This window comes from Crassostrea angulata, chromosome 5, assembly GCF_025612915.1.
Source record: "Crassostrea angulata isolate pt1a10 chromosome 5, ASM2561291v2, whole genome shotgun sequence".
NCBI lineage: Eukaryota > Metazoa > Mollusca > Bivalvia > Ostreida > Ostreidae > Magallana > Magallana angulata.
The window spans coordinates 20,751,289-20,762,530 of record NC_069115.1 but is presented as its reverse complement, the minus strand read 5'-3'; the positions used below and the strand labels follow the sequence as shown (position 1 = coordinate 20,762,530).

At 35.8% G+C, this 11,242-nt stretch overlaps 2 protein-coding genes across 2 annotated transcripts in view; both read left to right on the top strand.

The window, feature by feature from the left end:
• The window catches only part of LOC128185055 (protein lin-41-like), a 23,468-nt gene extending 16,459 nt beyond the window's left edge, over nucleotides 1–7,009 (top strand). Inside the window, exons 2-3 of the mRNA XM_052854727.1 lie at nucleotides 4,344–4,455; nucleotides 4,984–7,009. Of these exons, the coding sequence (XP_052710687.1) occupies nucleotides 5,018–6,691 (1,674 nt within the window). The 5' untranslated portion in view covers nucleotides 4,344–4,455; nucleotides 4,984–5,017 and the 3' untranslated portion in view covers nucleotides 6,692–7,009. The remainder of the gene's footprint in view (nucleotides 1–4,343; nucleotides 4,456–4,983) is intronic.
• Nucleotides 7,010–9,749: 2,740 nt separating this feature from the next.
• Nucleotides 9,750–11,242, top strand: part of LOC128185054 (mitogen-activated protein kinase kinase kinase 4-like) — a 100,595-nt gene continuing 99,102 nt past the window's right edge. Inside the window, exon 1 of the mRNA XM_052854725.1 lies at nucleotides 9,750–9,763. The gene's annotated coding sequence lies outside the window, so the exon portion shown is untranslated. The remainder of the gene's footprint in view (nucleotides 9,764–11,242) is intronic.

The window sequence follows — 11,242 nt, the reverse complement described above, 5'->3', positions numbered from 1 at the left end:
AAATTTGTTAGAAATTAAATGACCTTTCATGTAATATCAAGAAAAAGGGGCTGGCCCCTCAAATAAGGGGACCAAAGGGCTCCAAAGTCTTCAATCTGTAGCCGTTTACTTAGAGATATTTTGTGAAAGGTTATAGAAGCAAATATGTTTATCTCACAGTTATGTATCCAGCAATGTAATGATTTTATTATGTGTTACGTAATTAAGGGTTTTTAGAGGCCAATAATCCATAATTTTGATCACCCATATCTTAGATAGGAAAACTATTTTGTAATGCAATGCAGAAGAAAAGTGGTTTAAAATGATGTTCTTAACAATGTGCAACCTTCAAAATTACGTTAAATGGCCCCTTTAAAGGGATAAGGGATCGGCCCCTAAAACCTTCTTTCTCATATATCTCCAGAATATCTCATTCATATGTCAGAAAGGAGAAATATTTTAAAATGCAGTTAAGAAGAAAAGTTCTTCAAAATGATGTTCTTAACAATATGCTACCTTCAAATTTTCGTTTAACGGCCCCTATAAGGAGATAAGGGATCGGCCCCTAAAACCTTCTTTCTCATATATCTCCAGAACAGTAACGAACTTTTAAACACTTGTTGACAAAATGTGTTCAGAATTAAATGTCCCTTCATTTGATTCCAAGAAAAAGGGGCTGGTCCCTTAAATTAGGGGATCAAAGGGCTCTAATAATGTTTATCTATAGCCCTTTAATGAGAGCCATCTTGTGAAAGGTTATTAAAGCTAGATTAGGTAAAATACATTTATATATTTTAACAATATAATAATTTGCTCTTGCGTTACCCAATTAGGGTTTTTAGGGACCAGATGTAAACAAGCTTTATCTTTTCAATCTTAATTGGAAGAAATGCAAGTATTTTAAAAAGCAATGTAATAGAACTTTTTAAAAAGCGATACATTAAAGCATTAGTACTTCACTCCTTTTTCCATATCATGTTTTGTTGTCGAAAATCAAAGTTGATGATGTCATATTTTCTTCTAAAAATCGTACGGAAGACCTCCTCGTTGCTCGCAACGAGATCGTGTCTAGTCTTCTTTTTCTAATTCTTTCCTGCTCTGCATGAACTTGTTTCTCAGAGATGGCTGAACAGTGAGAATTGTACAAAACTCTAGGATATGATAGGCCTGCATATCTAGTTGTGCACCCTGGTTTGATTTTTCTCATTTTGGGTTAGACAACCACTTTTCGGGGGAGGGGGGGGGGGGAGGGGGGTGTCCAAAGGGTGTGGGGTCTAACATTGAACATTGTAGGAAGAATCGTAGACTGTATTGTAAATGGTTACTTGAAAACGGACAAAGATAATAATATAGGGTTTTCATAATCATATATTGGCTGTTACTGGCAATATATAGGGTTTATTAGATCTGACCCCTGGGGTCATCCCCACCCCCCAGGAATTTGAAATTACCATATATCTCAGAAACTGTTATAATCATGACCCCAAAACCATATATATTCATGTTTCTGATGTCAAGGGGCATCAAATGTTATGTAGGTCATGGGCCCTGTGGGTGGTCCTGACCCCCTCAAACAGCAAGTCCCTTAATATCTTCAAAACAGTTGAGATCCCCACCCTTAAACCATATATATTCTTGTTCCTTGTGTCAAGGGGCATCAAACGGTATGTAGGTCATGGGCCCCGGGGATGGGCAGACCCCCCTTGAACAGGAAGTGCACGAATATCTTGAAAACGGTTGAGATCCCCACCCCTTAACCATATATATTCTTGATCCTTAAAGGGCATCAAAAGGTTATACCAGTAGGTAATGGGTCTCAGGGTTAAATTTAATTTTTCAAAACCGTAATGTACATCTATGGAACAGTTCCTATCATATCTCAAGATATGATGTGTCTATCCATTAAATCATAAAAGGAGTTCTAGGATCTATGTTTTTTTTAAGTGATTAACGTCAATTATCTGCTACTTTTTGACTCCCTGGATGAAATTTAAATTTTTAAAACCTTACTGCACATCTATAGAACAGTCCCTATCATATCCCAAGATATGATTGTCTATCCATTAAATCATAAGAGGAGCTCTTGGATCAATGTTTTTTTTTAGTGATAAACGTCAATTTTCTGCTACTATTTGACTCCCTGGATGAAATTTAAGTTTTTAAAACCTTATTGCACATCTATAGGACAGCCCCAATGATATCCCAAGAGATGACGTAGCTACTCCAAAAGTTGTAAGAGGAGTTCTGGGAACCATATTTTTTTTGCAAAAAAGCGTCATTTTTTGTTGCCCACTGATACCCTTAATGAAAAAAAAAATTCTGGAATCTGATCACGCCTCAATATGACACCCCCAATCATATTCTAGAAGATCATTTGGCTACTGTCAAAAAAACATGACGTTTTTGAAACCAGTTTTTTTGTAAAAAAACGTCATTTTTCAGCCATTAAATGACCCCCAGGACAAAATTGAAAATTCCGAAACCTTATTGCGCATCTATAGGATACCCTAAAACATATTCCAAAAGATGATTTGTCTACTGTTGAAAATGTAGGAGGAGTTCAAGGAAGAAGGTTTTTTGTGAAAAAACGTCATTTTTTACCAATTATTTGACCCCCAGGACTAACAGAGAATTTTTGAAACCTTTTTATAAAACAACTTGATACCCCAAATCAAACTCCAAGAGTTCAGTTTGCTGGTTTATAAGATGTAAGAGCAGTTTGAGAAAGTAAAACGTGACAGACGGACGGACGGACGGACAGACGGACGGACGGACGGAACAGGGTAACAACAATATACCCGAACTTTCTTTAGAAAGTGCGGGTATAAAAACCATTGACTGAAATGCATGATTCTCATTTTCAGTCAAATTAATGCATTTTCTAATGATCATAATTATATCAACCTATATTGAGGCTAGTTTCACGGTTTCGTATGACTTTATAAATTTTTATGAAATTATAAAAAAAATGGATAAGCTTCTAAAGACTTTGCCCCCTGACCTCCTAATCATAGGTGGGTCTCCATGCAACCGCCCCTATCCCCTTCCCCTGAAAAAATTCCTGCAAGCATACATGCATGAACTGTACTTACATGATCGCAAAACACGCCCAATATCTATAATTCTCTCCCACCTACGTGGACTCAGGACCCTGGCTAGAGACATTGTTGTACTTTATTCCAGAATTTTTTTTCTCGACGCGGGTATGATAAGGCAGCTCACAGCGATCAAATTCCTCTGATCGATATGACGTCACAATAAGCAGCATGATGTCATATTTTACTCAGAAACATGTCGATTTTAACTTTATCTCTGGTTAAAATTATAAAAACTACAGACATAATATATCACTAGAAACTCTTCTAACTGAATATATCTTCGATTTCTCTCTATTACGTATAATTATCATTGATGACGTCACAAGCATGTTTAAAAGAGAAGATCATGTCGGGAGACAAATTATCGGAATGCAGTGTAAACAATGCCGAAATAAGACTTATTTAATACAAATACCTAAGATTTAAATGAGTGTCAGTTAGAATATAATCAGGATAATACAGGCATGGGTGTTTTGATTTATCAGCGAGTGTTATAAGGTAAGCGTATCGACATTTATATGGATTGACCAGCCTTTCCTCTGTCAGTGTGTACAAAAAATGGCAAAAGTGTAACACTACCCCGGATATAAGGAAATATGATTTTGGTAAATATCAACGGTATATGACCTAAACTACCTGAAAAGTGCTGCTAGAATCCTGTGCTTTGTTGTTTTAAATGAAAAATACGTAGTATTTTCAATGAAATTTTAGAAGTTGAGAGGGTTTTTGATAAATATTTACAATATTTATTTTATGCGATGTACAATAGGATTCTAGCAGTAATACTAATAAACATGAACTAATTGCCGATCGAATTATTGTAGCAAACATACAAATGAACTTCGGGGTAGTGTTACACTTTTTGATTTTTTGTTAAGGTAAAAAAGTGATCTATTTTTAACTGTCACGTGATACCATGGCAGGGCAGCTTCAAAGATCGAGTCGATTCCGAAGTAGAAAAATAATATCTTGGTGAACACATTCACTTGGTATTAATATTCCGCGCTCTTTTCATAAAAATAAACATTATTTAAATTGATCATAATTTTGACGGTCATTAAACTCGGAGTTGCCTTAACCTACCCGCGGATTCCTGACCTTTGAAAATTTTCTGGATCCGCGCCTGAGGATGCCCCCCCCCCCCCCCCTCACATACCTTCTACGTTAAGCACGTCCCAAAAGTTTTAACTTCTGGCAAAATACCTTTGTCCATATGAGTGAGTCCCATCACGAACAAATGTTTACAATATAATATGAACATTGCAGGAAGCAGGCGACCCTGATTGACGTAGCTACCACTAAAGAAATCACGTGACGATTGTACAGGTAACCAGACCCGGAAGAGAAAAGACCCGAATCGCCATGTTGGAGTGTGAAGGTTTGTAGTTTGTTTGTAAATAAATAAAATGATAATCAAGAAATAATAATGAAAAACATAATCAAAATTGTACACTGGGCACCGTGCACATTATTTCAATGTTTTACCGTCAGTTACCGAACAAACAGTGTAGACCAGTGCCATTGGTGTGTGAGTCGGGGAGGGGGGGGGGGGGGGCACGGACCGAGAAAGAAATCCTGTAAATGTTGGAGAATGCGCGAAGCGAATCCTGACGGCCAGAGGTATATAGCTGCAGAACTGTAGCTCTCCGGGGAAAAAAATATTCTCAAGTCTGTCAATATTTTTTTTCCGGAGTGCTACAGTTCTGCAGCTAGCCAGAGGTGAAACCTGAAACTGGTTAACACTATAGCTCGTGCTGGTTGGGGGGGGGGGAGGGCCCTCTAGATCCTACCTCCCTTCCATCCGAAAACACTTTTGACTACACATACAAAATGACATAGAATTTCTAAAACCAAGTTGTTTGTTTATTAATATTACATTCATATAACTGTTCTTTTATTCTTTCAGAAATCATCTAAAAATCTCATCAAGGTGTCTGACCATGTATCCCCGTACTTGGGCCCAGGATGTGTTACGGTGTCACCTCTGTGAGACCCCGGGCCCCCCTATGTACTGTGACATTTGTCATATACATCTGTGTGTAGTCTGCGTTGGAAAACATCTCCTAGATGAGTCCAAAGAACACAAAGTAGTGCCATTTAAGAAGAGGGGACTAAATCCTAAATGTTCCAAACATTCCACACAATTATGTGACCTTCATTGTGAACAATGTAACATTCCTATTTGTGTGGATTGTGTCTCCTCAGGTGAACATCTAGGACACAAACAAGTTGGCATTTTAAGAATACTAGATACTAAGAGAGAAGCCTTGAAAAAAGATCTACAAGAATTAGAAAATTCCATTTATCCTAAATACCAAGAGATTGCATCTAACATCCCAGTTCAGAAAACTGATCTAAATAAAAATTCCAAGAAATTAACAACAGCTCTAAACAAACATGGAGAAGACTTGCACAGAGAAATAGACATTGCCATCAAGAAACTGAAATCTGACGTGGATGAAATGGAATCCAAACACCTGGTTGTCCTGAATAAGCAGGAAAATGAAATCAAACACACCATTTCTGAAATCACAAAGTGCATTGCTGATCTAAAGAAATTACTAAACTCCAATGATGTCAGCCTTGTCTCTACCTACAAATCCAGGGTTGCTGAATTCAGAAGATTGCCTCCTAAACTCACAGTTTCCTTACCAAGATTCACTCCTCAGAAAATTAACAAAAAACAGATTTATCAGCAGATTGGTTCTCTGTCAGCGTTATCTATCAAAACAGAAGAACATGGCTACACATTGGATTCTCCTGGTGCTGAGTCCTCTCCCCCAGACAGACCGCTCATTGATGTACCACGGATCATCTCAGAAATAAACACAGAGTATGGAGAATCTAATAAATTACGCTGTGTGTCCTGTCTGAGTGATGATGAGGTATGGACGTGTGGTCTGGACAACATGATGAGACTCTACAACATCCACAGTAAACTAGTGAAGTCAATCCAAACCAAGTCAGGGAACATACCATTTGACATAGCAGTGACACAGAGTGGTGAACTAATTTATACTGATCCCAGTGATAGAACTGTGAACATAATGAAGAATACACAGATACAGGCAGTGATCAGACTACGGGGGTGGTGTCCTCTCCATTTCTGCATTACCTCCTCTGGTGACCTCCTGGTTGTCATGATCACTGATGATAAGAAACAAGCAAAAGTTGTGCGTTATTCTGGCTCCACAGAGAAACAAACTATTCAATACAATGACAAAGGACAACCTCTCTATACTTCATCTGATTATGAATACCCTAAATACATCAGTGAGAACAAGAACCTAGATATCTGTGTAGCTGACTATGGAGCCCATGCAGTAGTGGTGGTCAATCAGGCTGGGAAACTCCGGTTTACATACGGTCCTCCCTCTTCTACCAAGGAACTATTTAGTCCAATCGGCATCACTACAGACAGCCAGGGTCGGATCCTGATAGCAGACATTAACAACCACCGTATCCACATCCTGGATCAGGACGGACAGTTCCTCCGCTACATTGACAACTGTCATTTACAGCATCCATTCGGTTTATGTGTGGACACCAGAGACAAACTCTTTGTGGCTGAGAGGGACACAGTTAAAGTGAAGAAAATCCAGTATTACATGTAAACAAACTGTGATCATAATATTAACTGTCTACAGAGTGAACATCAAATGTCTATGTAAATAAACTGATTGTGTTTATATATTATAATACATCACCAAACTATCTAGAACTATATAAAATCCATGTATTACCAAACCGTGATCGTTTTATATGTTATGTTTCATCAAGTTATAATTCAGAGACTGTGTATTGTTCGTGTACATATGATTACTTACTATCTGTATATTTTACATGTAAATAAACTGGTTTTATATGTAAATAAATGTAAATAATCAGTATTTTGTTAATGTGGTTTCTTATATCATAACATTAAAGGCTGTTGACATTTGCAAAGATAGTTTTCTAACTATAGTGAAGTGAAATATGTCTGCATGTATGATTATGAAATTTTAAAATACAACTAATCAATTGATAGGAGAACTTGATCTACTTCTATAAAAAGAAATTTTAACATTATCAAGTGCCTTGGGTTCAATATTTCAGAATATATGAATATTATCATGATGATAGATATCAGACCTATTACCGGTAATAATTAAGGCCTATACAAAAAATTGTGTGTTGAGGGTAACACTGATGAAAAAAATAGGTTAGGTTAGAAGGGTTTTCTTCTATTTTATCATATTTTTTTCTGCATAATTCCTAAGAATGTTTGTTTGTGTCACATTTAAAAACGAATGTTTTATAGAAATTATATAAAATTCACAATCGGATAAAAATTGACATATCATAAAGGTAGGATAGGGGCATTTTTGTAGGTTAGGTCTGGTTACCCAAAACACACAACTTCTTTTTTTTAGGCCTAAAAGTCAATCTTCTTGACACTGATTGAAAAATTGACACAGATGCTGGAATTTGACATTGAGTACTTTAGATACAAATCTCCTAATAATTAAAAGATCTTGGATACTATATTCGATTCAAAGTTACTTTTACATAGCCCCCCCCCCCCCCCCTCCCCCTTTCTTTTGCAAAGATAGACATAATCATAATCAATGAATGAATGAATCATTCATTTTTTCAAAATCTCACCGCTAAGTGTTTTAATCTAAAAAAAATTAATTGGGAAATAATTAACATTGCATCCCTTTGATCAAATAACCTCTTTATATTGAGGAGGCCTCAGATCTGCCTAAAATTTTAAGATATGATTTGTTTAAGTATTATTATTTAAGAAGGAAAAAATCCATACATTTTACCTTTTTCAAATTGGGTATTGAACAGTATTTTCCTATACTTTTATATATACATGTAAACCTTCTCTTATAAAGGAGACCAATACAGTATACTCAGTAACCATTGCCTCGACCAACAAATCCTTAATATGACAAGCAAACTCAGCTGAAATCAACTTTGGTAGTCAACTCAGCATGCGAGTTATGGACCTTTGATATCAGGATTCAGGAACAGGAGCGAAAGCGAAAATAAAATAAAAGTTCAGCATTTACATCTGTTTCTAGGGATTATCCCCATGGGGATCCAAAGGATAATTTCTTCCAGGGAAGGTCCAGGGTCTATTTTTGTAATATAAATTGAATAAACCTGTTTTACTTTCTCAAACGGAGAGGGGTTCGACTCCAAAACACTCATGATTATTGATATTTTAAAGTTAAGGTTGTTCCGAAAACTAAATTTCATGGAAAATGCAAGCATTACACACATACTAAAAATACACATACTTTAAAAAAGAATGACTAGGAACAGATTCTGAATTAACACCTCTCTCTCTCTCTCTCTCTCTCTCTCTCTCTCTCTCTGTGCGGTATGGCAATTTATTTACAATTTAATAACACCTCAACAATTAAGAGAGCTCGATGGTCGTGGCCATTTTTAGACGGTATTGCTCTCCTTTAGAAGAAGAGTTCTATATTAAATAATAGGAAAATAGGGTAAACTGTATGATTTTTTTTCTTTACTAAGTAATAGCTTATAGCTTAACTAATCATAACTTAAAATTATAGGTAGACCTGATGGTGAACTTGTTAACCAACCAGCGTCCTTAAACGATTACATGTTTACTTATACTAACTTCTTTATATAAAAAAAAGACCAAGTTAACAATGAGCGGTTCTAAGCCTTTGATGTCATTAGTAGCTGCGTATATTTATCTACATCCACAGAGGCCTTGGTTTGCTAGTGATGACAGTGGCGTACGTAGTCACACATTTGACCCCTTAAGTGTATACGACAAACCAACGATAAAATGTGATTATAAAAAAATATGAAAATAAATAAGTAAAATAAAAAAAATGACGATGTGATAAGTATAACGGGGGTCCTTTGGTATAAATATACCGGTATTCTATAATATGAATTTGCAATACATACATTATTGCTGGTCAATATAAATGGCACATAGCTTTTTAGGTTAATAATTTATTAAAATAAAGTTATAAATATTCATAAATGTACAATCATGCAATTGTACATTTGAATTATATAATCTATTTAAAATATACCGACTAAGTTTGAAAGCCCCCCCCCTTCCTGCCCTCCCCTCTGACTTGCTTTGAATTTGATAAGTTGCAGTTGTTTTTTTTAACCCAAAATATAGAGTTAATTTCAATTAAAAAAAAATTTCCTCAGAACATATGGTCATGGAAAAAAAAAGAGAAAAAATCGCAATTCTTGACATAAAAATCTTTCTGATATAAAAAAAAATTACTTTGTTTTTTGTTATCATATTTTGACGTTTGATATTAGTTTAAAAATTCTCTATTATAAAAAGAGGTCATACCGATATTGTGATATTTTTATTGTAAAGATATCAAATTGATTGATACCTTCAATTTTTACAAAAAATTAAAATAAAACGACATTCGATCTATATTAAAGGTTCAAGATATCAGATAAATTAAAAAAAAATCTTCATATTCTTCATATTAAAATTAACTACATGTAATACATTCAGATTTCGTTTGGGTAGAAATTTAAAGAAGGATAACTCTGACCATGCTCACCGAACAGGAGTTATCGAAACTTGACATGGCGGACGGGGAATTAAAAACTCCCTTGTCGACAACGCCAACCGAAGATTTTAACCCACTGGCGGTAGATCCAGACAATTTCATCAGGTAGATTAGCTTAATGTAACTTAGATATTTTGCAAAATCAAAATTATCTTGCTAAAACAATGCATCCGACCTGCATTAATGCTGCAAGCAAGCAGTGTCGTGAACGTCGTACATGTTATCTTGGACGGAATGACTAGGTGATACACAGGGGCTCGTCACGAAGTTTTTTCAACCTTTTATATATACCACCTCTATACTATAAAATACACAAGGGAGGAATCAAAACTCGAAAAAATCGCTACCTCCCGATTTCGGTCGCCTCGTATTAATTCTTCTCGGACGTTAAACCCTGCACTCTAGGTATCATTAGATCGGGAAAGGACCATAGTTTTTAGGAATACCTGCAAATTTTAAACATCGGCAATAATTTTAGAAGTTTTCACGCATTTTCTTCCAGTTTACTCTCCGGTGACACTTTCTTCGATCAGATGTCGCGCTCTCATTGGTCAATTCAATGTTGTTCAAGATAACTCGTACGAGGACTTGTATTTTAGAGGGATTTTCAAATGATATACAAACTTGCTTTGATGCAAGAAATACAAAGTCACGTCCTACCGAATGTCCGAGGTATGGTTAAAATATTTCTACATAAATATGAAAATTAATACATATACTCACCACGTAAAAAGAACTTCTTCACTCATCATTTGAATATCCCTCTAAAATATGAGTCAACGTACGATTTATCTTGATCAACAAAATTAACCAATGAGAGCGCATGAATAAATTTGGTGCGCAACATCTGATCGAAGAAAGTGTCACCGGAGAGTAAACTGGAAGAAAATGAAATTGTTGCCGATGTTTAAAATTTGCAGGTATTCCTAAAAACTATGGTCCTTTCCCGATCTAATGATACTTAGAGTGCAGGGTTTAACGTCCGAGAAGAATTAATACGAGGCGACCGAAATCGGGAGGTAGCGATTTTTTCGAGTTTTGATTCCTCCCTTGTGTATTTTATAGTATAGAGGTGGTATATATAAAAGGTTGAAAAAACTTCGTGACGAGCCCCTGTGGGTGATACAAACATTGTATCATTGAGTCTTAGAATACACAAAATAAACACTTAGCTATCTGTTGGAAATTATTAAAATTTGCAAACAGCGTTTTCAAAGAGAGAGAGAAATATGTTGCATTATTTAAACAGTGTTAAATTATAATGGTTCTCTGCAAAATATATATGAAGTATTAAAAGTACAATTTTTTTGTAGATTCTGAATAACGGCTAACAACCTCAGGAAACAAGTAATAAGATTAGAGGGTCTACTGCTGGTTGTTATTCATTCCTCTCATGCAGCTCAGCACCCAGAGCCTTGATGGGGAAAACAGTGCAACTTGTGAACGAGCAGACATCTTGTCATCAAGCCATTGCCGAATCCTTGGCAGAGTTGAAGATACTGTCTGGTGTTCTCTGATACTGTAAATTAAATTCCTGTTTACGGGAATAAGTTTATTAAAATCATAGCTAAATATTTATGATGA